Below are 27,132 nucleotides of genomic sequence, written 5' to 3' on the forward strand. Positions count from 1 at the left end.
AGTTGTTTTGACTGTTAGGTCACATTATGATTTGATGGCTTGGAGAATTTCAAGGTACGATGAGAGCCTCACATAATGTGATCTCCTCATTTTTCATGAGCAAACCCCTTCCTTGTTCCATGGCAAGGAGGGCAGTCAGGTGAGATACTTCATGACAACATTCATTTCAGTATCTCACAATGGGATATAAAGAGCCACACACAACAATCAGACAGATGCAGTTAGCACTGCACCAATGCTCAGAACTGAGGAAGAGATCTGGTTGCATCTGTAAGGTGTTCCCTGGTTGGTAGCGGCACAAATTTCTTCTTGGGACTAGGCAAGAGGCCAAAAGGGAGCACAGGATATTCACACATTTTTTTAAGAGAGATCAAAGATGCTTTGTCTCCGTGGGGCTTGACAGCAAAACCAGCTGCAGTTCCAAGATGCTGGTTTTAATGTCAAGCCCCACGGAGGTGTCATGGACTAGTTGACAAAAACTTCAAAGATGCAGAGGGCCCTATAAAGTCACAATGTCTGAAGCACCCAGTGCCTCCAATAGAATCTGCTTTGACAATATCCTGACAGTGCTTTTCAGATCCAGCAACAGTGGATTCCTCCAGCAAAAAACAAGGTTTTTCTCCTGGGGACACAAACTGAAGCCTGTCGCCCGTAGTTACAGTTTTTATCACTCAGCCTGATGCCCCACGATTGCTATTTTTCAGCTCAGATCACTAGCAGACCCAGGGAACACTTCTGGCAGAGTAGGGCCATAGAATGGAATGAACACATTCTGCTCATAGTGGTGTCACTTTTGGTTCTCTCTCTGTTTGAGCAGGAGTGTGAAAGTGTGTTTGCTGTGGGAGTTTCTTTCTAAATTTCTTTATTCTATGCCTTTTTTCCCTATTTGATTTATATGTTTATTTTGATTTAGTCTTACTAGTTGTCACTGCTCTGTGGTCTGTGGGGGGTGTTTGTGGTGAGCGTGGTGGCTCAAACACCAACATGTCTGCTGGCTCTGGCCTGGAGAGGCTGACTTGTCCCCGTTATTCCCCTAATAATGTCCTCCTGAGACTGCAGGACCGCCTGTGTGAGGACCCTCCCACTGGATCTGTGTGGGCTGGAGGATGCGCCGCTGGGTCCAGGTGGGCTGGAGGACCCTCCGCCGCTTGTCGGCCTGGTGCTGGTGCTGGGGCCGGGGGACGGGTTGGCCCGAATACCGCTGGTCCTGGTGGATGTCTCTGAGCCGGTGGACAGGCTGGCGTGGGAGCCGGCAGGGGTGCTGCACGTCGGCAGCATGTCTGACGGATCAATTTCTATTAAACATATTGGTTTATTTAATGTCTGATTCTGTGTATTTGTTGCGTTTGCATCTATGGCAAAGCAGGTGGAAATGTTGCTAAGAAATGGAGTTGCCACTGACCCTCCAGGCTCTTGGAGTCAGCGTGGGTGGTGGCGACAACCCCCCCCCCCCACAGAGGTGCTGCCCATGACTGCCGCCACCCGCTGCTCAAACTCTGTCAGTTGCCCCTCTCCCTGACCCCCACCTGTCTGGCCGGCACTGCTCGGGATTCTTGCGACCACCGACCTGTTTTTTTAGTATGAGATCCACGCAAGTATTGATACATGAGGCCCCAGATTATTGGGTGCAAAACTTGATCTTGTTTCTTTCAACCAAGAGAAAGCATTTGATAGGGTCGAACATGGTTGTCTCTGGCAAACGCTGGAAGGTTTTGGGTTCGGCTCAGGTCTTATTGCTAAGATTCAACTTTTCAAAAGATTTCAAATTTTTTGACTTACAGTGCTCAGTGTTTTGGTGAAATCTCTTCAGCCAAAGTTAACTGGAGAAAAAGTGAAGCTCTGCAGGTGGGAGATGAGCTCCAGTGGTCAAACTACCTGGGGGGCTCATTTGGAGGGGAGGAGGGATCAAGTATCTGGGTGTTCACTTAGGTGATCAGGATACTGTTGGGAAGAATTGAGCCAATGTTCTGGAGAAAGTGGAGGGGAGACTTAAAAAGTGGAAGTGGATTTTTCCAAAAATGTCTTTAAGGGGTCGTGTTTTAATAATCAACAATCTGGCTGCTTCCATGTTGTGGCATCGGCTTTCCTTTGTGGACCCCCCGGTGACTCTGCTGGCCAAAGTCCAGGCGCTGATTGTAGACTGTTCTGGGACTGGTAGACCTGGGGCCTCATGTATCAATGCTGTTTATGCAAGAAAAACTTGCGTATGCCAGGATGGGCGGCATGGCTCAGGGGTAGAGTGGCCGTCTAGCAACTGAAGAGTCGCTGGTTCAATCCTCGACCCCGGTGACCATGTCAAAGTGGCCTTGAGCAAGATACTGAACCCATAATTGCTCCTGATGAGTAGGTTGGTGCCTTGCATGGCAGCCTCCACCATCAGTGTGTGTGTGTGTGTGTGTGTGTGTGTGTGTGTGTGTGTGTGAGAGAACGGGTGAATGAGACGACACTGTAAAGCGCTTTGAGTGACACTAAGGTAGAAAAGCGCTACATACATGTTAAAATACATACATACATACATGCATGTTAAAATCCCAAAGTTGGCTCATCATACAAACAGATCTGGGATGTGGGGAGAAGAAGAGGAGTTAGTAACACGTATGAGTGTGATTTATATATGACACATTCAGGAGGACAGAGAGGAAAGAGAGGAGGAGACATAGCACATAAGGCTGCATGCTGTGTCATTGCATTTATCACCAACATGAGGGTTGCCGAGGTTGTATACAATCAAGTCCTCGTTGTGTGATATAAGACACTACTTCTGGTTTTCACTTGATTTTGTATGAAAATTAGGACTTATCAAATTATAAGAAGAGATTCGATGCAGATTCTATTGGTGCTTGTAATTTCTGCCCTGCTTAGCCAAATATGTTTTATTCTCCTTGTCTGCTTCTTGTGTCTTATGAGTTGCTACTGTGCTCCTGTTTTACGATACACCTTTGGAACTGACATATGTTTTATGGGTCTAGTACCCTCTTGTGGTCATTCGTAGTACTGAAAATCTGTGCTGACGACTACTTTCATGTTTTGCCTATTTCAGGAGTGCAATCAATCCTTTTCTATTATGATCTAAATACATGTTTCCAGATGTTTTGATAACCAGGAAGGCTTTAGTATTTGACTGTTCAGCTATATGTGTTGCCATCTATACTAGCACAATGTAATATGCTAAAAGCACCTTTTATGTTGTGTTGGATGTATATCAGTGTTGATTTTAGCGCATTTAGCAGGTAAACATTGAATTGGACTCCACTGAAATGTTGAATTGCTGTCTGTGGTTAATATATGTATTTACTCTTATGATGTAAGCTTTTCTTAAACTAGTTCACTTAATCTGTTTCATGCAAACGTCAAGAATGAAACTGTTCTTATTTCTATTGTCTGTTTTACTCAAATCAGTCAATTCAGTGAGTAAATGACAAAAATGTAATTCACAACTATTTGGTAAATCAATCCTGTTTTTCAGATTTACTGATAATGGTTTAAAAAATGTGAGGATGGAAATATTATCTGTGTCATATAGAAAGGGAGTTTTCAGTCTCATCAGATGGGCCTCCCCATAGACATAGCCTGCCCCGCTACTTAAATTTCTTATTACTTTCTTGTCACCTATCACTTTTGATTGCAACTCTGTCCGTCCACTTTATTCAATTCAGTGTGACAACAGGCACTGCTGGTGTGTTCTTTTATTTGAGAGCGGCATAGTGCAATGGAATCAAAACTTTCCATGGAAAAAGAAAAGGTCAACATCCCGGTAACACTTGTAGGAAAGAAAGTGCAGTTAGGAAAAGAATAACTTCCTTTTTGATGATCTAGGTTATTTTAATGTCAATATTTGGGATTATTTACAGAACAAATCAGATTTTATGGATTCCTGTTCCTTCGTGTGTCTTCAAATGCACCAAGACCATACGTCACCAATCCCGTAGCCAATCAGGAGTAAGTACCGAGTGTGTACGTGAAACGTAAGAACGTTCCGTGCTGTTGTGTTATTTTTTTCTTGTTCAGTCATTAGGATTCTTATCCTCGTGCTTCTTCCCTCGTGTTCTGGAGGCTGTTGGGAGCGTGGAGTCGGACACGGGTGGACTTGGTCACTGATAAGAACACAGCTAGTCAGGATGTATGATATGGGACATTTCGCTGGGACTTTTAAGCAAGCAGCTAGCAACTTTTAGCTTGCAAGCTTAACTACGGACGTTAAAGTTAGCTTTAATCTTACAAAATAATGTTAGAGATAGACGGATAACTACAGTGTTGATTCTAAATTAACTAACAAGCGACTGAGCCTCCTCATATCATGCTATCCAGCTAACATTCAACTTGGATACCAATAACACGAAACAGGTCACCTAAATGAATAGCCAGGAACTAGCTCGGTGGACTTGGTGACCTTCCATGACTGTCGGATGTGTGTCGAGTCACTTTCTCGCCCCGACTTTTAATCATGACCAGCAACCACACCTGGCCATGAACTGAACATGGGGCATCATTCAACACACCTTGTCGGCGGACTTTTAGCTAAATTGATGGGGTTTCCACTCTTAAGAATGACTCCCCGCTCCGTGGTTAACCTGGTGTGCTTTGGGAACCACGCCGCGGGTCTCACCCTGCTCCGCCCTTTCCACACTTCTATACTCAAATCTTCATCAAAGCCAAAATCTGGATTCAAACCCGGAAAGGTCGCCGTGGTTACGAAGACTACGCGATATGAGTTTGAGCAGCAGCGGTATCGCTATGCTGGACTCTCAGAAGAGGACCTAAAGCAGCTGGTGCGACTGTCACTTCAGTCACAGCCTAACATAAACACAGTATACCACATTTTTTGACGTTTTGTTTTTTTGCAGCTTGCTATGAAGGGCTCCAGCTACAGCGGTTTATTGGAGAGACACAACATCCACACCAACAATGTGGAACATATTGTGAAAAGCCTGCGGTAAGATGTGGCCCATCATAAGAGAGTGATGACAGCTGGAGATGGAGAAAGTGTCCTTCTTTGCTGTTGTCACAGACACATTTTGTAAAGGAGTCTATTTAATTATGTGTGTACAGGAAAGAAGGCATTGAAGTGCGAGTGGTGAAGAGAGGAGAGTATGACAAAGACGTTGTGCAGTGGGCAGATGCCATTATCTCTGCTGGAGGTGGGAATGTTGGATTATTGGGGCGTTTTGGTTTTGTAGACATTTATTATCCTTTTTTGCTAAATTGAATGTGTTTTATACATCTGTCAGGTCTGTTCCTAACAATCTTCCTTGAAAATATACATGTTTGTGTGCCATTGACTTAAGAAGAACCATCTTTATACATAATTTTTTTTGTTCAGGTCTGACAAACAGAACAGATGGGGCTTTAACTTATTCAATGTAGGGGTCAAAAGTCACATAAACAAAGGCTTCAGACAACAAATACACAATACAAGTTTGCTAACTGCAGTTTGTTTTGTTAGGTGATGGGACAATGCTACTTGTTGCCAGTAAGGTTTTAAGCAACGACAAACCAGTTGTTGGCGTAAACACGGATCCTGAGAGGTAAACAATTGTGAGGCAGTTGTTTGGGCTGGACATGGGCTTGTTTAGGGGGACACATGATGTTCTATAAGCACTGGGTAGTGATTTTAACTTGGTGTTTCAACTGGAGGCCAACCAGTTAATAGGTTTGTCCAATTATCTCTCATAATATAAACTCATCAGTCCTGAAGAGGCATACAGTACATCTCTGGTGAGGTAGTCAGGGATTCATTTGCTGCTATGTGAGTTGGACACAGCCCCTAAAACTGAATGACAAGAAAAACATTCTGTGTAGAGTTTTGGTGTCATTTCTGGGAGCAGGTAGCACAGTTGCTCCTCTCTCCTTTTTGCCTGTGTTTCATGCCATCATCAACTTCTACTGTCACGGCTAATCCACGCTAATGAGGTCTTAAACCAGAGTTCTGAAACTAAAACAATCTCCTTCCACACAAGAGTTGGTGCATCACATCAGAATGAGTTGATGTCTGTTTCAACTCACCTGAGAATCTCTATGTCAGCCTTTAGCTTTCATGGGACCTGTGCTTGTGGGTGTAAGCAGGAAGCAGCCTGTTTACTCTGGTCAGTTGCAGTACTACGTCAGAGGAAAAATGAGATCAGTGCCAATGTTGGATGATAAGGTGACTGAAACATAGACTGGCAGAGGTTGCAAAGCAAATGCATCAACATACAAGAGCTGTACCAGTGGAAGCCTTGGCGATGGAAAGAATGAGCAGACATTGTGGCGTACCTGGAGTTTAGCTGAGGGTGAAAAGAACAAGATGTTTTAGTTGTTAGGAGGCAATCTTGCATGAGGATGACTTTTTTTGATAACTGAAGCAATTAGCACGCTATCAGTCATCAAATAGTACTATAAAGCCCAAAATCACAAATGCAATCTGCCTCAAGTGGCTTTACACAATGCAGCATTCTCTGCTCTTAGACCCTGGACCACACTTCCTGTTCAACAGGTGCAAACATGCAGTAAAGCAACATTTCCATCTTCTTTGCCTGCAGTTTCCCATTGTGCTTTACACAACCACAGCGTAAGTGTTGTGGTGTATTGTTACAGTCATGAGATGCTGTCAGTCACTGAAGGTTCACAGCAGGAGAAGCAGCCTTTGGAGAGAATCCAGAGAAGCTTGTTTCCTTCCTTTCAAGATCAGGCTGCTCAAGTAATATTTAGTATTAGATATGTAAATATGAATCTGGTACATTATTTTGACTTTGAACAGTTTCATACTAGTGCTCATGAATGTCAGGCTTTGTTTGATTTCAGTTCTGTGTGATTATGGCGTGATTCAACTCTAAATCACATTCGGCTGTGCTCGTGCTAAATTGGGCTCCAGACTAATGTAACGTAATACACTTACTCTCACTCCTGCTTTGCAAACACTAAGAAGTTGTACATTGGTCATATTAGTGCCAGGGCACCAATCTCAAACACTGTTTTTAATCCAGATGTTACAGTTCTCTTGTATTTGCCTGAGTTCTTTATGTATTTTTTTCTTTGAACTAAAGGTCAGAAGGTCATTTGTGTCTGCCTGTACGGTACACTCATGAATTCCCAGAGGCTCTGAAGAAACTCTGTCGTGGTGAGTTCAGGTGAGTGTAGGCAGCAAGAATGTGAATGTTGCCTTCTTCTGGTGAGCCTGCTGCTGCTGCTCCTCCCCCTGTTTATTTCCATCAAGTGTTTCTCGCTGATTGGGTGCATCCTACAAATGGGGCTGGGCAAAATATCAAACGTATTTCTCAATTGCCATTTGGTTCTCCAGTTCAAGGTTATTTTAAATCTGTGTGCTCTGCAGTATAACTGATATTTCTGATTCCAAAATGTAATCTCATGTCTTGAAAGGGTACATATGATATAGCAAATGGTCTTCAAATTCAGTGAATCAATTTGTATAAAATCACCAAGGAAAAGGGCCTATTTCAAATCATATTCTCAACAAATGAAAGGCATGTACTCATATTTGGTTATGTTCTTCATTTTGTTTACAACTTCAGTGCAAATTTTCAATCTATACATAACATCTATCAATGGTGAATAGAAAACCCTTCATAAATATGGTTGCAAAAAATAAATCCCAGGCCTAAAATAAGAATTTCAAAGATCAAAACCAATCGTATCTGTTGCTGTGCGGTTGTGTGTACTACTGCTGTGGCCTGTGCAGGGTTTGGGGCTTTGCATTAAACCCCCTTTTCTCAACTGTGGGCCATGTCTTTGTAGTCGTGCATTGTAATTGTAGCTTTATCTCCCCCAGTCCTAGTGATTCTTTATCGCATGGTGTTCCACTGGCGAAAGCTGCATGCAACTTCTGATTCTGGGGTTTCATTTGAGCACTTACTTCCATACTTTAGAGCAGGGGTATCCAATTAAAATTCTAATGGGTCCAAGTCTTCAAGCTTGGGTCTGGAGGCCGATTGCAGTTTTGTTATGAGCATTGATTTCCCTGATAGGTGATGCCTGCATGCTAGCCAGCAGTCCAAGTTTGCGTCATGATTCAGTGGCATCTTTAGCCAGTGGAAGTAGACTTGAAGCTTGTTGTATCAGTGTCTGTTTGGTCAAGAATGAACTTTCAGATCAAATGAAGTAGCCCACATTTCAATAATATTTCAACAGTATTTGTCTGTTTTTTCCACAATAACTTTAAACATTTTGTCCAGCAGGGGGCCACATACTGTAGGTCTTCAAGTGCATTCAATAATAGCTCAAATATCTGTCATTTCTACATCAACATTAAACATGTGACAAAATCCTTTTCTGTTTCAAGTAAACGTTTTGCTATTCAGCTGCACATAACAGTACAAATTAAAACCTGAGAGCTTGATGAAAGACCTGTGCTCCCTCAAAATAAAATGCTGAAGTGCTTTTGACAAGCGCCACCGTCTGGGAGCATATCAGGCTCGCGGGTTCAGTGCTGCGTGGAGGATAAACATGAGTGCGTGCACTCGTCTTTAAATGTTCGGTTCTCACGGTCTCCCTCACTCCTCTTCCAACACGGCATCTTTCTCTTGAACCATGAATGAATTGTCTTTCCTTCCCCTCTCAACTAACGCACACTTTTTCCTTCAGTCAATCGCAGCGTAAGGTCTGCAGCATGAGCGCGCACCAGTCCCACTGAGCTCGTGCTGCAGAGCTCAGTTTATTTAATGTGTTTAACATTTTTAGAAACATAAGCTGTAAAAATTGCTTGGTCAAAACATTTTATTCATTATTATTATATTTATTTACAATTTCTGGGTCTGGAGGTGACGTGTGTGGGTCCAGATCCGGCCAGCGATCCGCCTGTTGGCGACCGCTGCTTTAGAGGCTGATATTTATAGATTTATTTTTTCCCCATACTGTTTGATATGAATCTTGTGGACCTTTTTAAAAAGCTCTGTGATGCAAAGTACAGTTTTTGCATCCATGTCCGATTTGTCAAAACCAAACCACATCCAAATGACTCTTTTAGGAATGAGCACCTCATTTGTTCCAGCTGGTTGGGGTCGGGCTCCCGGTTGGCTCTTTGTTTATGCTGCAGTGCCCTCAGACGGCCTGTGTAGAAGAATGTAAACTGACTGGCAGAAGTGTAGATCTGAAACATGACCATTAAGATGGCACATAACCATGAACAGTGGACTTTGTCTGATGTGTGTAATCATTTTACTCAGCCCTAATGTGGACAAAGATACGTTGTTAACTCGGTTACTGTAACACTAGCCATTTTAAAGTACATTTTTACAAACATATCTGATGAGAGACTTTTAAGAGTTGTAGTACTCATCTTTTCTCTGCTGTGTTCAGGTGGCTGTGGCGTCAGAGAATCCGGCTGCACCTAGAAGGCACAGGAATTAATCCAACTCCAGTAGATTTGCATGAGCAGCAGCTGAGCCTGGAGCAGCACAACCAAGCCCACCGCATCACCACAATGGAGAGCCAGCAGAGTAGGACCCCTGTCGGTTCTTATGTACCACCGGTTGTTGTATTGACATGCAGTTGTGGATTAGGATTAGATTGACTTTATTGTGCTGGGATTGGCCTCACTTCTGTTCTCAAGTGATTAATTCTGTATTATTTCTCAGGGACAGGAACACTACATGACAGCATCTCTAAGCCCAGTCTCCTCCCTATCAGAAGCCTGAATGAAATCTTCATCGGAGAGTCTCTGTCCTCTAGGTAGCTCTGTCATTCAGGTCGATGCCCCTAACTCCATGGCATTGTGTTGTACTTGTGTCTGTGTGGCAGTGTTGATGCAATACCTACATAAAGTACCTCCATACTGATACTAAAACCGCACCACAGCAAAAACCTGAAATGTCAGGAAACATGATGGAATAATATACACCGCTCAAAAAAGTGGAATGCTTTAATCATAAATCCCAGATCGAGATGAATGAAATATTCCAGTTGAAAATCCCTATTGGTTACATGGTGCTATTTGTTAGATCATAAGAACAATCAGTAGAAACCAAAATCATAAACCCATGGAGGAATGGATTCAGAATCATACCATGTGCCTCTTCATCTTAGTCACTATGATGCCTTCCAAGGAACTTCCATCTTGTGCATAGGCAGGTTTTTGCCTTTCTGGGGGTCCTTCATGATCAAGACTGACTCACATCTTGGATGTGTACCTTGGAGATGGTTACTGGATCTAGTTCTGGGATATTGCTGTGGTGTGCTCTTAGGTCCTGCAGCGACTGAGCATCAGTGTTGTGTGATGCCTCCTTCTCCTGCGTGCTCTTCCAGTCTTGTTCAGTCTCAGCCGTGGGTGGATCTTTTCTGGTGTTATTGCTGTGCCACTGAGTGTGTGTCTTCAGGCAGGTAGCCATAAGTATGAGTCTTTGCTTTGCAGTCACCAGTGCTAAGGTATAGACGGCTTGCTGTACATCCTTGGCATTCCTTTCTTCTCCTACCTTTCTGTAGTGCTGAAAGCAAACTAACTTCTCTCAATGTGGCCCTGTCCTCCAGGCTCCTTCATGGGGGGTGATGGTCTTTGTGGCTCATGGTGTTTATCTTGTAGCCAAGCATCTCTATTACCATTGTTGCTGTGGTGTACATCAGTTCCTTGGTCTCAGTTAGGGTTCTAGTGGTGATAGTCTGCAGTGCTGCATCTCCATCTTCATGCAGACTTCCAGAGGGTGCTTTTGTGGGGGGTCAGGTGTCCAGCTTGGTCATGATGTTCATTCTCAGATCAGTCGGCCCTGTGTTAAGGGTTGTTGTCCGTGGCTCTTGGTACCCAATCTCCGAGTATGGGATCATGATACAGCTCTCTGACCTGTTGCTCTGGCTGTCCCTGTCCTTAACATGTTCATTATACCTCATCAATCTCTACTTGTGATAGCAGTTGCCATTTTTTCGCCTTCTTAAATTAAATTTTCTAAGTCATTTTTCCAAATTTTCAGAAAACACAAAAAACAAAATAACTCAAGACAACACATTATAAGAAGTTGTTTTATGCAAGAAAAAAATGGTCAAAAAATGACATGCAATTATTTTAAGAAGGTGACAATTTTTGGATGTTGGAAAACTGGGCCAGAAGTTGTCTTTGTCAGCCTAGATGTTAGGCTTTGAAGCATCCGTGTTTCCCATGCTTCCTCCTTCAGCTGTTATTAACATTTCCGTGTTTCCCACATTCTGCATTGTAAACTGTTGTCTTGTCTGTACCAACATCTCCTGCACGTCTGTCCCTCCTGGTGAGCGATCCCTCCTCTGTTGCTAACCCTGAGGTTTCTCAGATTTTTGTTTGTGAAAACGGGCTATACAAATAAAATTGCCTTGCCTTGCCATAGCCTCTGCATGTAGCCCCTCACGCTAGGGTTACTTGTGTGGTAGCGTTCCAGGTTCCATCTAATCTCTACGATGTAAATAAAAATAGAATGCAATGACTTCCAAATCTCATAAACCCATATTTTGATCAAAATAAACCACAGAAAACATAGAAAATGTTGAAAGTGAAAAATGTTCTATTTCATGAAAAATATTAGCTCATTTTGAGTTCAATGGCAGCAACACGTCTCAAAAATTTGGGACAGGTGTCAGTTTCAGAAAAATGTTCCTTAATGTAAAGTTGCAAAGTCTTTGAATGTCCCATTGTGTACGACTCCTAACATCAGCAAAGCATTTAGAGAATCTGGAGAGAAGGGCAAAGCTGACAGTCAGTTTTGGATGCTTGGGATATTTGGGCCCTGAGGTGGGTCCAGATTCTCAGTCTTTTCAAAATGTCATGAAATGTAGATGATGGGATATTCAAATTCTTTGCAATCTTACATTGAGGAACATTACACTGGAATAGTTGATCCAGTTTTTCACAGATCGTTGAGCCTCTGCCAGGCTTTACCTCTGAGAAACCCTGGCTTTCTAAGATGCTTTTTTTAATACCCAATCATTTAACCTGATTAGTTTGCAAAATGTTCATCCAGCTGTTTATTTTTTAGTATGACTTCCTTTTCCAGCCTTTTGTGATGCCTTTTTGTATAAAAAGCTTAATTTTGGTGTAGAAAAATTCACAAAGGAAATGACAATCGAACATGAGGATCCCACATGTCCTTGGACACCTTTAAGTGCTGCTGGCCACAGAGGAAATTTAAACACAGAGTGCTCCGTAACCACTGGCAGGACAGTGAGGACTTATCAGGCAGCATAATAAATAAGCTGCCATGCCGTCCTTCTCATGGATACACAGATGAACAAAACGAAAACACACACCGAACCCTCACGTGCAGAGAGTGCTACATTCACCCACCAATCAGCCAAAAGATAGCGGCCAGTCCAGCCTGAATCTTGCATCATCGGAGTGGACCACTAGCCTCCAGGTTTTTTTTTATTCAGAAATAATGTCAAGTCGACATGTTCTCCATTAGTTCCATGTAAGTCTGTTAATTGACAGCACAGAAACCCGCTCCAGGATGGGACCGCTGTGCATTAGCAACCCCTTACTTTTGTGTCTTTTTAGTTTGTCACCTGTCGTGAGTGTTCGTGTCTGATAACAGGAGATTTTCTAAAGGGGTCCTGCTGTTCCAGGCAAGCATAGCACACACACAGCCCTGCTGATGCTGTTGCTCCTGGCACAGGAAAGCTCTGTTAGACTGTCATGTATCTGTACTAATAAAGGTTGGTATTGTATCAGCTTCAACACTGTAGTAGCATGCTACTTTATTCGTATTTTCTTTGTGCAACACTACTGTGTACATGGTGTAACCTCATTAATCCCCAGCACGCTTCATTACTGTTCTGCTCACCTCTTCAGCACCCATCTGGGGAATCTGTCCCCCAGAGGATAAAGTCAAAATCTTTCAATCCTCATGTCCACCTCTTGTTCCATAGGGCTTCCTACTATGAGATATCCGTGGATGATGGTCCATGGGAAAAGCAGAAGAGTTCCGGACTCAGCATTTGCACAGGAACAGGATCCAAAGCCTGGTGCGCATAAGTATACTCCACTTTCAGCCTGCCTCAAATGATTTACTGGTGTGTAAAGAATGCAAGATGTGGTTGAGCCTCAAACAGCTTTCTCAAAATAATTAGTTCCTACATTATTCCTTTAAAACACTGAGCTAGAGTAAACAAGGAAAGTAGCCACCTGGAATGATGAGTTCTAGAAGTGCAGCAGACATTTGTGTGAGTGCGAATGAGCAGTGAAAGAGTGTGTTGAGGGTATAGACGGACGGTGAATACGTGCATGTGCTGCTCTTTGATTTTATGGATGTGATTTGGAAGGACTGAGCTCCGGCATGAGGGTTAAGTGTGTTTCGCTCATCTCTGCTTTTGGTAGAGTGACGTTGTACACTTACCAGTTGGTTACCGTGGAGCATTTTTTGTATGGAGATGAGAGCTGGTGCTGTGCCTCGAGCCACTAAAGTGCTTAGAGCCAAGAAAGTGTTTCTGCTGCTGAAGTGAGGACAGTGTCAGTATAGTGTGAAGAAATGCTTTATTTACTGCTGCCTCTTATTGAACAACTGACTTGGCGGGATTATTTGCTCATGACAGCCTCTGAACTCCTGTCTTTTCCTCTTCCTACTTCTGCAGGTCATATAACATCAATAAGCTTGCTGAACAAGCAGTGGAGGAGATTCTGAAAATTGGTATGTGGGGTTACACTAAAATCTCAGTGAAACCTGAGTCAGTCATAGTTTAAGTTTTTTTTTCTGTTATCAGACGCGTAGTTTGTAAATCTTACCTGACATGTTTCGACGGTCGACTTCTGTCTTCATCAGAGGCATCGCCGGGTGGTGAGTGACGTGTATAAATCAGCTGATGTTCACTGGGGCGGAGTTGACCTGTCATATTGAGTTCCTCAGATATTGACATTGCCGACACTATGAACTTTATTGGACTACTAAGTCAGTGGTGTCTCCAGAGATGCTGTTTGGTCCATCTAACAACTACAGAATGTCTTTATTTCAGGAAAGTACCAAACAGGTCTTCATATTCCCCTGAGTCGTGAAGTTATTGAAAAGGGTGAGTGTATAATTCCACTAGTGTTGACATCAGGTTTATACTGTAATTTTGGGTGTCTGTCTACCAGAAAAGCACAGTTTCTTTTTTTCATACTGTCCATGCACTTGACCTTTTGACCTTCTGTGTGAAACGCTGTCTCTCGAAGCCCCACCTCGTGAAAGTTCTGTCCTCAGATGGTGGGCATGGATAGACGTGTGTTGTTTCTTGCAGCTAACATCAGAAATGCGCTCGCTTTGTGTGCTGTCCTTCATGGTGTAGAGGCAGAGTGAACTCGTGGGAGGCCCTGCTGTCTTAAACACTGATGGAAATCAGACGAGAGAGGGATTTCCAATAAGGCAGTGAAGGAGTGCTGGTTCCTCCACGAGTTCACTCCCTTTTGCCCTGATTCGGGGCTTTGTAACATCATGGGTGTGCACGAGTAGCATAACAGTCTCTTTAACATGGTCTCTTTATGGAACCTGTTTAATCTGTGTGTGTTCAGTTACTGATGAATACAACGAGGCCCTTGTGTTCAGTCCTGAGGACAGACGCTTGTTCTTCAGCATCAGGGAGCCAATCGTCAACAGAGTGTTCTCCAGCAGTCGACAGAGAGGCTTCGCGAGCAAGTCAGTGTCGGCTCTTTGGCATCACACCCACAGTGAAATAGTTCGAGCTGCCCTGATGTGATTGTCTGAGCTGTTACCTCTTCCTCTTCAGGGTGTGTGTTCGTTCGCGGTGCTGGGATGCCTGCATGGTGGTGGACGGCGGAACCTCATTTGAGTTCAACGATGGTGCCATAGCGACAGTCAGCATGAGTGAGGAGGATCAGCTCCGCACTGTGGTTCTGGAAAACTGAAACAAGTCTGGATCACATGAGATTTGCTGGTTTCTGTTGAATCAGCGTTGATCAGAGGGATGTGGTTAAGTGAAGTGCCAGCTTTTAGCATCTCCACGTTTTGGACACTTTTATACCTGACAAAAAGTATCAATGTCTTCATTTTTATTGTGATTTTCCAAATCAAGTACCTTCTTTTTCATTTCATCACACTGTCACCAAGTTATCAGTCCTTGGAAGCTGATGTGTTGTCTTTGACTTCAACGAACTTCCGTTGACTCTCAGCCACAGACGAGATGAAGATCAGCCCTTTAATGGCTGACAGCACAATAATTACAGGTATTTGTCAGATTAGATTTCAGTAGAGTGAAGTGGTGGCTTGTCAATAAACTTAACGATGTGTGGTTGAGATTTCATAAGCCTCCACACATCGAGCCATGACTTGAAGACAGCTTGTGCTTTTTTTGTTAAATGTAAATCCTGTCTGTTGCTCTTTGTCCAACCCATTGGTTTCAACTGAAAAGGCAACAGCAAACGACACTAATATGGTTTTAAATAAGTGTTTTTGAGATGGACTGTAGTAGCTTGTGAACAACAACCGGGGGGAAACGGTGCTTTTGTTGAGAATGTTTCTTATTGACACGAGACCGACTGCTTTATACTTTTAGAACACCTTGTTGGTGTGGGCCTTCATGCAGAATTTGTTGAAATGTGCACAAAGTATTTACCTTCTGTATACGGTGAAATAAACTAATTGTTCACCATTTGTTTGCCCTTACTTAATTTTAAGCTTGCAACAGTTACAGAAAGTAAGCTACATGTGTCAGCAAAGAATCAAGTGTGCTGTACAGATCTCCAGGTGTAACGAGGCGTGATGCTTCCTGTAGGTCAAACGTTGGTCGGGTACGAGCCTGGAAAGTTGGCTTCAGAGGCGCAACTGAAATATTGAATGGTAGCATTCTGAAGAGGGATTGTTTTTCTTGGGGGAGTGAGACCACAAAGCTGATAAGCAACACTTAGTGAGATGTCTGTTGCCCACTCTAAACGACTGCATCGTCTTGTACGTTGATATATGAAGGTAACTTCTCCCTCCCAAAGACAATACACAGTTGAACTGATGACATGTTACTAGATTCTAGAGTAGCACAAATTAGATCAAATTTGAAGGGTGCAATATCAAAATCTGTCCAGAGGCCTAAACCCAAGTAGTCCCACCTTGAAATTGAAAATCTGACAGTTCAGTGGCATCGCTAACGTCCAATGAATTTCCCATGACTGTCACTTGGAAAACCCAAACACCAGCTCTGGTTGGTTGATTTGTTTTTAATCTGCCTGGTTCTGGTTAGTGTTTCATGTTTGTTTATACAATTTTAATCTGCTACACAAGACCCCTTCAGCAGGGTTCTGTGGTGGTTCATCCCATCTGCTGATCACCGTAGGCTAGCAGAGCCTGGTCCTAAACATGCTGTCCCTTTCTCAAGTTTTTTTCCCCTCACTCTTCAAAAGTTTGGCCTTGGCAGCTCTACGAGCACGTCAGGTTCGTAATGGATGGCTTTCTGATACTCTGACATTAAGGTAATGAAAATATGTTCTGCTACATAGGGATGAGTTTAAGCAGATATTTTTGTTCGTCAACTGTCCAGGTCATTCATGAACTCAACATTTTCACAAATTGATTGTTTTACAAGGCAAAATGAAGTTCAGACAGAAGTTTGCGTATTCAGTGCTTTACTGGCTAAAATCCAGAATGAATAGTTAACAAGTTAAAACTCAACTTCAACCTACATTCAGCCTGAGGCAAATCTAAGTGAAACAGTAAGAGTTCTGCATCGCCTCAGAAACACTGGGAGAGGAACCACACTGATGCCACCTGATCTGCACACTGAAGTTGTGAGAACTGCATTGAAGTCAATGCTTACAGACACTCAGACCGCATGCAGCCTGCACGTAAACATGGCATCTCTGACGAGAGGAATAACACTTGGAAGATTTAGACCCACATCAGTACACACACACACCAAATCTGCACTAGTTAAAAATGTTCAATCTTAACAGCAGCTAAGAGTTTTTTAGAAGTTTTGAAATGCATGTAGATTTATCATTCCAATATATACAACTTAAAACAGTCTAGTGGAGCCCATCATGTTTTCATCAACATTATTCAAACCTAGGAAAAAAGGCTCACAGCTTCATTTAAAGTTGCTGTCAACAGAACTGGATTCAACATTCAAGTTTCACTTCCCCAATAAAAAGTATTGCTTGCTCAGAACTTTAAAGGCATGATTTACTTGACCTTCAGTACCATTAATTAACTGGAGCAGCAAAAAATACACATGGCTTCATCACTCGGCTGCAATCCTAGGATAGAACCCTTCATCCATCACACCTTGAGCCGGAGTCGACACTTCCTGTTCCACATGGTTCCCTCACTAGAGCAGCCAATGAGGCTGGCAGGCGTGGGCCGGGCGACGCTGGAGAAAGGCTTGGAGTTGAAGGAGACGAGAGGCGATTCCTTCTTCATCGTGGGCAAGTGGCTGTCATGTACAAGTCCGAATACATCCAGCATGTGCAGCTTGGGGAGGGTCTTCTTGAGGTCACTGCAACATCAGTCAGTCAATCAATCTTTAGTTATATCACGCCAAATCACAACAAAGCCATCTTGAGGCTTTTACACACAGAGCAGGTCTAGAACCTCCCTCTTTAATTCAACATTGCTCAAGTTAGTCTGAATTCTTTACTCCAAGTTATCAGCCACAGGGCCAGCAAAGGGAACTCACGTGAGGGCAGCCAGGTGAATGTGGTAGCAGCGACTCAAAGACAGATGCACCAAATGTTTCAGCTGGGAGAGGACTGGGAAGCAGTCAGCCATTAGCTGTGTGCTGTCACTGTAACAGAGGAACAGCGTCAGTACTGCAGCACAGACAGGAAGGAAACTGGGGCATCACAACTTGTGTATGTCAACCTGTCTCCATTTCTACAGCCAGCATATCTCAGGCAACATTCATGCAGTCAGATTCCTGACACCTGGTGGATGAGAGTCCAGAATTCAAAACTCTGACATTCCATGATAGGTCTCATGTAGCTGCTGCATGCTTCAGTACCGACTCCTAACCCTAATCTGCAGCATGACTTACAATTCTGACATGTCCCATCTTCTGCTTCTGAAATAAGAGTCATTCAAACGAGAATATAACGCACCTCAAATCGAGAGTAGTGATGGAGGGACATCTTTCAACCAGCACTTTGACATCTGAAATTACATATTAAAAAGACAACACTCAGATTAGAGGCTTAAATCACGACTCCAAGCAGCTACAACGTGATACCACATCTGTACAGCAGTCACTGCCACACTGGATGTCAGTGGTTTTTACAAATAGAGTCCAAGTCAAGTGTATATATTGACAAATACGAGTAAACAGAATATTCACACTGGTAAAGTCAACTTTACCAGAACTTGCAAGCTGCTGAAAATCAAGTGTTGCAGATCAATGGGGTGGCTGAGGTTGAGTGGCTGTGTAGTAACCATAGGGTCGCTGGTTTGATCCTCACTTCCCCTGATGACGATGTTGAGGTGTCCTTGAGCGGCTACTTGCTCCTGATGAGCAGTCCGGTCAGTTTTATAGTTTAGTAGCTTGGCACCTTGCCTCCGTCAGTGTGAACGGGTGAATGAGACAACACTGTAAAGCCCTTTGAGGCCCCTGAGGTACAGAGGTGCTGCATCACAATGAGTCCAGTCACCATCAGTCATTTTAGAATCAGTCAATATTGGTAATGCTAATTATGACGTGTAGATTTGTCTTTCTGAGTAGCATGCAAACCTCAGCCAAGGGGGATGAGCCCTGATGAGCTGATCTCCCTGATTTTTTTTTTTTTTTTTTTAAAGGGGATCATTACAAACGCACCATGTTTAATTGAAGGTAATCACAGAAAAGAAAAAATTATCAAAATTAAAATTTTTTGTTGTATCACAATGAAGGATGGCTGAATCGTGAGGTGCCTAAAGAGTCAGCCATCCTTCATTGTTGAGCAAACACAACGCTACAACAGGAAATAGCCACTCAAGACGCAGTCCCGCTCACCGTCTAGACCGAGGCTCTCTCTGTAACCCCCGAGGTTCAGCTGGGTAACGCTGGAGCTCACGTTCCCGACAACACTCTTCACATGATCATTGTCAAAGCTGCACCAAGATATGTTCAACTGATCTATTCTGCACAGGAGAGGAGACAAAACATTGGGTGTCACTCGATCCGAAGGACAGGTTTGAGACGACTGAGGCAGTGTGAAAGGCTGACCTGGAGCAGGACTTCAGCATGTGACCCAGAGCAGCAGCAGAGAAGCCGGAGCAGCCGCTCAAGTTGAGCTGCAGCAAGAAAGGGTTCTGAGCCAGAGCGCTGGAGGAGAAAAACATCATGGGTTGACCAATGGAACAAGTTCCAGCTACATCACAGCAGAGGCAATCCAAGTAGCCAGCAGAACCAAGATGTGGACTGCCTCTGACATACTCAAGCTCAAGACTTCACTTTTTCAAGAGGTCTGCAGCACAGAGAAACTCCCCCAGTCTTGGACCGAGGACACTGTCTGCTCTCCAGCCCTCAATCGAAGTCTTCATTCTTTCGCTTACCTGTGGTCAGCAAATAAGGTCGCCAGAAAAGGAGACTGCAACACAAGCAGTAGTTCAGAGCTCGGGCAAGTTGAAGCTGCAGCACGGTTTGTGCCGGTCCTCCACACAGCGGCAGGACTTCAGATGTGTGTTTTGCCCACCTTGTTTTGACCCAGACTCTTGATTTGGGCCTTTCCCCTTGGTGCACGTTTATCATCATGGGTATGTAGAGTAAGAGATGACATTGTGTTGTTTTCTGTCTGATATTGCTATCAGGAGTCTGCACATGGCGTTTCATTTTAGAAATGGACCAGACTCCCCATTTCATCATGAGGGGACTCCCTGTCGGTGCAGCTTGAAGCACCATCTGTCAAAATAAGAGTCCCTGCTTGGTCTCCAGAGAGCCAGGTGTTGAGCTGCTTGTGAGTAACGCTCCAGCTCCCAGGGTGCAGCGCTGCCTGGTGGCATTAAGGGGGCATGGAAGACATCCAGTTCAATCAGGCTCACAAGTGACATTAGTGTTTCAAGCGTCCAATGATAAACTTTGAGAGAGGAACCAATGACTGACCTGATATTTTGGACAAGCTTATCCCAGAGGGGTGGTCGCTGAGAGAGTGAGTGAGTGAGTGGCAAGTGTGTCAAAAAAGTTTGGCCAACTAGAATCGTAAGCATGGATGTCCAAGTTAAATGATTACTAGCCCAAAAAATATCTGAACTAACTGATTAATGCTCATGGATCAGTTAATGGTTTGAGGAAGAACAGTTTATAAGTCACAAGTCATTCTCTGCCTGTACGAGAAACCCCTGTCATGGGACACTAATGCTCGTGACTGGTGCAATGCTGAGATAACGCGCTAGGAGGCGCTACCTCTGGGACATCAGCGCCATCGGAGCAGGCTCCTCCGTTCACTGCAGCACTGGCAGGCTCTGATCACGTGAATCCTCATGTTCATGTGTTTGCAACTGGAATTCTGTCCCAGGCGTCTCTATACCCGTTTCTGGTGCTGATGAACAATCGTTACGGACTGTTGCTCAGCATCAGTGCTCAGCCTGTCCACCCCTACACTCGTGCAACAGGTCTCACAGGTGAGACGAGGTAGACCAGAACCTGCTGATCCACTTGGTGGCGGCAGCCTCTAAGGAGAGCTGAGAACTGACCTGATGATGGTGTCTGACAGCTGCAGGCCCTCGAGACTCAAGCACTCCAGCAGCCTACAGCGGCACACAATGACTTCCAGAGCTGAGGTGCTGACGATGGAGCTGGACAGGTCCATCTGGACCATCGGGAGGGTGCTAAACAACACAGAACCACTGAATTAATGGATGATATTTTACATCACATGTTCTACTTCCTTCAGAGGTCAATGATGTTTCCCTTTTAGAAACAAAGTCATAACAGCAGCCACAGCTCCATTACTGCTCCTGCAGTGTACGGATGTGGCTTCAACATCCAGAAACTCCCTCCGATACGACGTGACAGCAGAAATGGAGGGTGGGGATTAAAAGAACTAGCAGGAAGAGCAAGGGTCTCATTTACGAACACGGGGAGGAAGGTGAACGCCGCGCTCTACGCAAACCCAAGTTCAAAGCAAAGAACTTGACGGGAATATGGTGGGAGCCATGCAAATGGTGGTTTGAGACGGGCACCCGGCGGCTCCGACGGTGAGGCTGTGACATGACGGCGCCTCACATCAACACTCATACAAGCTGTTATGAACATGCACTTGTGAGCCGTGGTGAACTTTTCTTTTAACGCTTGAAATAAAATCATATACACAACATAAATATTGATTGAAGTTCCCTCCACCAGCACTCTCTCACCATTACTACCAGCGCCAGTGTTCCCAAGCTGTATGAAACTCATCGTCATATCCAGGGACTGCAGAACAGATCTTTAATAATTTGATAAACCGTCTAATGTTGAGGTGTGAAAGTCACTGCAGCGAGCGTGAGCCGTCAGACGAGGGCGCCCTGGACAACACAGGTCACCACACGCGTGATTGCCTGCACGTGGGTGTGGCACCTACGTAGATACAGCCAGTAAGAGTCCAGTCAACAGTGACAGTCCCGTGTAAGCACAGCCTCTGATCAGCCAGCTGGTGTGCTTTACAGTGAGCACTGTTGGCTGAATAAGAGTGTGTGGAGTGAGACTTGAGCTTTCACCTGCACACATCTCCAGGCAGACTGATGAATAAAGACAAACGGGCGTTCAGATGGCCGCTGCTGAAACACGGCATCTGTGAGGAGTCTTCCTTGAGTGAGATCTGATTCTGGTACATATGGGATGATGCCCATCGCCACAGTCAAATACGCAGCGGGGCCGGCACGCCAACCTGCTGGAGGTCAGTCAGCATGTTGGCTCCTCCGGCCGATGTGTCGTGAACTAACGCAGCTGAATGAACACCAACAATGTGCAAACTGATGTTCTCTTCCCAACCTTTTCACGTGTCCGTCTATTGAATCTGGTCTTCTTCTGACCAGAAGAGGTTTATCCTGCAAATCTAGATTCTGTAACCCCCATCGTGTGGTACCTGGATCAGATGATCCCATTTGAAAAACCTGGACAAAACCGACAGCATCAATTTGATCTAGGATAGCAAAAAAAAAAAAAAGGGGGGGGGGTCCTGATCCATACTGACAATGTGCAAGACAAACGACCTACTAGAACCACGAAGGGCGCTGAAAACACAACCTGTGTTTTGTCATTTTCCTTTGTTGAGATTCATGAGGCACAGCCTTTCCTTTCAATGCATTTAATAATCAGAGCGAATCATGTTTTAGTTATTTATTCTATTTTTCATTTATTTCATCATGTTTATTCTGCGAATTCCATGAGTGCCACCAACAGCCAGAGTCAAATTCCCTGTATGTTGTGAACACACTTGGCCAATGAAACTGATCCTGATCATCACTCCAGGTGTTGGCAGCAGCCATCATGACCTCATTAGCTTCATCATGACCTCATTAGCTTCATCATGACCTCATTAGCTTCATCAGTGTCTCTACACCGCTCTGATGAGCGCCATGCTACTTTGAAGGTTACGTAGAAAACGTCACTATTAGACGCCGGAACGGCTATGAGTGGGCATCTTTGATGTGAAGCTAAGACAGTTCAAAGTGGAGCACCACGCAGTAATGAACATGCAAGAAGAAACACGTGTGTGTGTGTGTGTACACACGCCAATGACAGGAAAATGCGGTATCGAAATGAAATATACACAAAAGCTGTTATTATATAATAGTAGCTGTTTCCTCTAGAAAGTTAATTTCCATCACTGACAGCAGGTAGTGGATACACAGACTAGCAATGTAAGAGGACACCTTCATTGTTCAGCTTGGGTCACTCACCTGGGGGCTTAAGTCACTCACCTGGGGGCTTAAGTCACTCACCTGGTGTCTGTGATGTGAAGTTTTTCTATGAAGGCGCGAGGGCAGCGCAGCCTGCGGACCCCGGTCGTCAGCACCTGCTGCAGAGCTGACCCCATGTGGGTCAACCCTCCCAGATCCACGCTGTGCCACAGAGACTCATCAAACCTGGAGCAGACACACCAGCATGTCAGTGTTGGGCTATTCAGAGGTTGGGGGTACAGAGGTGGCAAAGAGGTGAGTCCCTCCAGGACCGCACTCAAAAGATTTATCACAGGCAGATCCAGGATCAGTGGGGACGGACGTCTGCTTTGAGTAGTTGGGGGAAAAGTCAAAGCAGAACTGCTCTTGTTGGTGGTGGTGTGTCTACAAACATTAAAATGTGGGATGTGATGCATGCGCTGGTGGAACGGATCGGATTTAGATTTTAGACGACGTGAAACAAGCAAGTCTACTGCGAGGAGGAGGCCAAGACTGACAAGTCACAGGGCCGTCTGTGTTAGTTCTTAAGAGACTGACAAGTCACAGGGCCGTCTGTGTTAGTTCTTAAGAGACTGACAAGTCACAGGGCCGTCTGTCTTAGTTCTTAAGAGACTGACAAGTCACAGGGCCGTCTGTCTTAGTTCTTAAGAGACTGACAAGTCACAGGGCCGTCTGTCTTAGTTCTTAAGAGACTGACAAGTCACAGGGCCGTCTGTCTTAGTTCTTAAGAGACTGACAAGTCACAGGGCCGTCTGTGTTAGTTCTTAAGAGACTGACAAGTCACAGGGCCGTCTGTGTTAGTTCTTAAGAGACTGACAAGTCACAGGGCCGTCTGTGTTAGTTCTTAAGAGACTGACAAGTCACAGGGCCGTCTGTGTTAGTTCTTAAGAGGCTGACAAGTCACAGGGCCGTCTGTGTTAGTTCTTAAGAGGCTGACAAGTCACAGGGCCGTCTGTGTTAGTTCTTAAGAGGCTGACAAGCCACAGGGCCGTCTGTGTTAGTTCTTAAGAGACTGACAAGCCACAGGGCCGTCTGTGTTAGTTCTTAAGAGGCTGACAAGTCACAGGGCCGTCTGTCTTAGTTCTTAAGAGGCTGACAAGTCACAGGGCCGTCTGTCTTAGTTCTTAAAAGCAGAACGATGAACTTAAGGAACAGTCAGTAGTAGAGATCCTGTGATGCACAATAAAATCCTTTGCTGCAGTGAGATTGTCATTTTTGATGGCAGTGATCAGCATCAGTCAGTCGTCTGATGAAAGCTCAGAATGTAGGCGCTACTCAGTTGAACTTTGGCATGGAGCTCATGATCGCTGTTAGCAGGATCGCTCACAACCGCGATTTCAATTTGGGGAGACGACAAATGTAGGAAGCAATCCAGCTCCGGTGACGTGAGGTCACCTTGGTGGAGGACTCTGGGTGCCCCCGGGTTGGATTTTAATTCACAGCAATTCTTAATCATACCAGGCTTCAAGGTGCTCTCTGGGCGGCCCAATCCTCTTACTACTGACAGATTCTTGGAAAAACAGGACCAAGAGGATAGCAAGTAACGTTCCACGTCAAGAAAACAAATGGTGCACTCTGGAATTGAACACTCACGCCAAGCGATGCCAGCGCTTGCATACCACTGAGGCCCTGAGGAGATCCTGCAGAGGGAGGCAGAAAAGGATCCTGAGAAGCAGCTCATCTGGAAGGTGGTCCCATGAAATACCTGCAGGGTCACAAAAATAAAGGAGTAAATATTAAAGCAGACCAATGACTTAGAAAAAGTCTGAAAGATGATTCCTACCTGACACGGATTCTTTCCTCCTCCTGGATCGCTTGAAGAGCACAAACTGTTCGCCACAGTTCTCTTTCCCCTTGCTATTAATGCACTGGTGTTTGTGTCCAGGTGACCACTGCTGGATGAGCTCTGTCGGGGTGCATTCAATGTCCAGACCCTCACTCAGGGACCCTCTGGACTTGCGTTTGATGGTCCCCTTAGACTGAGACGACAGGGGGCCCTGGAGACTCAGGCAAGGCCTGTCCTGGAGCGGCATACTGGATTAAACAAAGAAAAACACATTTCGGCCTTCGACGATAGTCACAGAGTAAACCAAGCAGACCTGTGTCGTCCTCATTTCTATCAGCATCTCGGACGGAAGCGGCGACCCTCCACGGGAGCCGAGGACCGCTGCCCGCCATATTCATGCGCTGGTAGGACCGCGCGAATTTACTGCAAAAGACGTTTCAAGTACTTGCAACGCACACGTCTTGAAGCAAGAACTACAGCATCCCGCTGGCCCATGAGCATCTCTACAATGGATGGTTGGTTACAATGGTTGGAACACGTTTTATCGGACCAGGAAGCCGTCCGGGGAGAAGGAGCCGAGGCCTGGCGGAGGAGAAAGCGCGGCCTCGATGACAAGCTGAGGCGTAGATGACCAGTCTCGTCAGGACTGCGATATTTAGTGCCGATTCTTGCCTACCGCACGATTGCATTTCACGTTTAGACCAACAGATGGTAGTTTTTCCAGTCCACACAACTAACGCCAACTGTTTGTCCATTTCCGCCTGCACGTAACAGTTCTCTCTCCACCGCAGCGACCATCTTCTCCTCTACTCTCTTCTCTGTCCTACCTGCGTTTGGGCATCGCCTCCGGAGCACACCTCGCGATGTCTTGAGTGGAGAACCACACATGGAGAACGTCTGTCCACAGAGGAACTTCCAACCCAGTGGACTCTTTAAACTCACCGCCAGCTGCAGCAGGCGCGCTGTGGAGACACGTCACTTCCGCGTCACTGACGTCTCCCGCACCGAAAGGCAGTTTTCTTCTCTCGAAAACCATTAACCCCAAATGCGTATTGCTGCCCTCTCAAGGACATCGGACAGAGGCGTCTTGGTTCTTGACGGCAGGGCGGGAGGCGCCATGGTGTTGTTCTCCCACCAGACACTGCGTTCCAAATTATGAGGCAAATGAGGTTTTTCTCTGATTTTGCTAAATATTCAATACAAATGACAGCTGTCACATTTTCTTGTCATCAACCTTTAGAGTACAATTCAAATGTTAGTGAACAAACCTCCCAATAACAGTATTTTGTTCAAAAATTACATCTTAAAACGCACTGTTCCAAATTATGCACAACAGTTTCAAACCATGGTGTTGTTGTGAAGCACTGAACATGGTCATTTGTTAAAGTAGAAGCAGTGGCAGGTCATATGTAGTGAAAATCAAAAGAATTTTAATCAAAACGTCTTAACAGGTCAGGTTACATGTTAACATAGGAGCCCTCATTTGATAGGAGCTTCCCAATTCTTGCATCCATTGAACTTGAGTTTGTGGAGAGTCTCTGCTGGAAACTCTTTGCAGGATGTCAGAATGGCCTCCCAGAGCTGCTGTCTGGATGTGAACTGCCTCCCACCCTCATAGATCTTTAGCTTGAGGATGCTCATAGGGTTGAGTTCGGGCGGGGGGGGCACACCATCAGTTTGTCTTCTTTTATGCCCATGGCAGCCAGTGATGCAGAGGTATTCCTTGCAGCCTGAGCTGGTGCATCGTCATGCATGAAGATGATTTTGTCACGGAAAGCACGGTTCTTCTTTTTGTACCATGGAAGAAAGTGGTCGGTCAGAAACTCCACATATTTTACAGAGGTCATTTCACACCTTCAGGAACCCTGAAGGGGCTGACCAGCTCTCTCCCCATGATTGCAGCCCAAAACATGACTCCGCCACCTCCTTGCTGACGTCACAGCCTTGTTGGCACATGGTGGCCGTCCACCAGCCATCCACCACTCCATCCATCTGGACCATCCAGGGTTGCACGGCACTCATCAGTAAACAAGACTGTTGAAAATTGGTCCTCATGTATTTCTTGGGCCCACTGCAGCCGTTTCTGCTTGTGGGAGTTGTTCAAGGGTGGCCGAGTAGAGGGTTTATGCATAACTGCAAGTCTCTGAAGGATCCTACACCTTGATGTACGTGGGACTCCAGAGGCACCAGCAGCTTCAAATATCTGTCGGCTGTTTTGTAATGGCATTTTAGCAGCAGCTCTCTTAATCCGATGCATTTGTCTGGCAGAAACTTTCCTCACTTTGCCTTCATCAGCACGAATCAGTGTGTGCTCTGAATCAGCGACCGATCTCTTAATTGTATGGTGATCACGCTTCAGTTTTCGTGATCTAGTTCTCATACCTTGTCCAAGGCATTCCACTATTGTTTGCTTGTCGGCACTAGAAAGATCCTTCTTCCCCATTTTGCTTGAAAATGGTGGTCTGCTTAATAATGTGGAACGTCCTTCTTAAGTAGTTTTTTGCTTAATTGGACTCACCTGGTAGTCTAATTGACACAGGTGTCTGAGATTGATTTCACTGACCCAAAGAGCCCTGAGACACAATACCATCCATGAGTTTCACTGGGTAACCAAAAAAAAATTACCTTTCTGAC

At 44.9% G+C, this 27,132-nt stretch overlaps 2 protein-coding genes across 3 annotated transcripts; one reads left to right on the forward strand and one right to left on the reverse strand.

Moving 5' to 3' along the window:
• Positions 1-3,956: 3,956 nt before the first annotated feature.
• nadk2 (NAD kinase 2, mitochondrial) lies at positions 3,957-15,513 on the forward strand. Of its 2 annotated transcripts, XM_086187656.1 has the most exons (12): positions 3,957-4,769; positions 4,845-4,933; positions 5,050-5,138; positions 5,444-5,525; positions 7,023-7,106; positions 9,292-9,431; positions 9,570-9,663; positions 12,814-12,909; positions 13,516-13,571; positions 13,894-13,947; positions 14,429-14,552; positions 14,644-15,513. In XM_086187656.1, exons 1-12 carry the CDS (start codon positions 4,479-4,481, stop codon positions 14,780-14,782), a joined length of 1,338 nt encoding a protein of 445 aa, XP_086043782.1. In that variant the 5' UTR covers positions 3,957-4,478; the 3' UTR covers positions 14,783-15,513. The 2 variants fall into 2 exon arrangements, with proteins under 2 accessions (XP_086043782.1, XP_086043783.1); XM_086187657.1 differs by lacking the exons at positions 5,050-5,138; positions 5,444-5,525.
• A 943-nt stretch (positions 15,514-16,456) lies between these two features.
• On the reverse strand, positions 16,457-25,489 carry skp2 (S-phase kinase-associated protein 2, E3 ubiquitin protein ligase). The gene is made up of 10 exons (XM_086187044.1): positions 25,326-25,489; positions 24,496-24,746; positions 24,306-24,417; positions 22,755-22,898; positions 20,523-20,657; positions 19,057-19,155; positions 18,844-18,971; positions 17,960-18,011; positions 17,539-17,646; positions 16,457-17,358 (listed from the first exon to the last, which is right to left on the reverse strand). The coding sequence occupies exons 1-10, from the start codon at positions 25,337-25,339 to the stop codon at positions 17,142-17,144; spliced, it is 1,260 nt and encodes a 419-aa protein (XP_086043170.1). The 5' UTR covers positions 25,340-25,489; the 3' UTR covers positions 16,457-17,141.
• Positions 25,490-27,132: the final 1,643 nt, after the last annotated feature.

Source organism: Aulostomus chinensis, chromosome 19 (genome assembly GCF_037954235.1).
Source record: "Aulostomus chinensis isolate RoL2024-O1b breed Wild chromosome 19, RoL_Achi_v1.0, whole genome shotgun sequence".
In the NCBI taxonomy this organism is placed as follows: domain Eukaryota; kingdom Metazoa; phylum Chordata; class Actinopteri; order Syngnathiformes; family Aulostomidae; genus Aulostomus; species Aulostomus chinensis.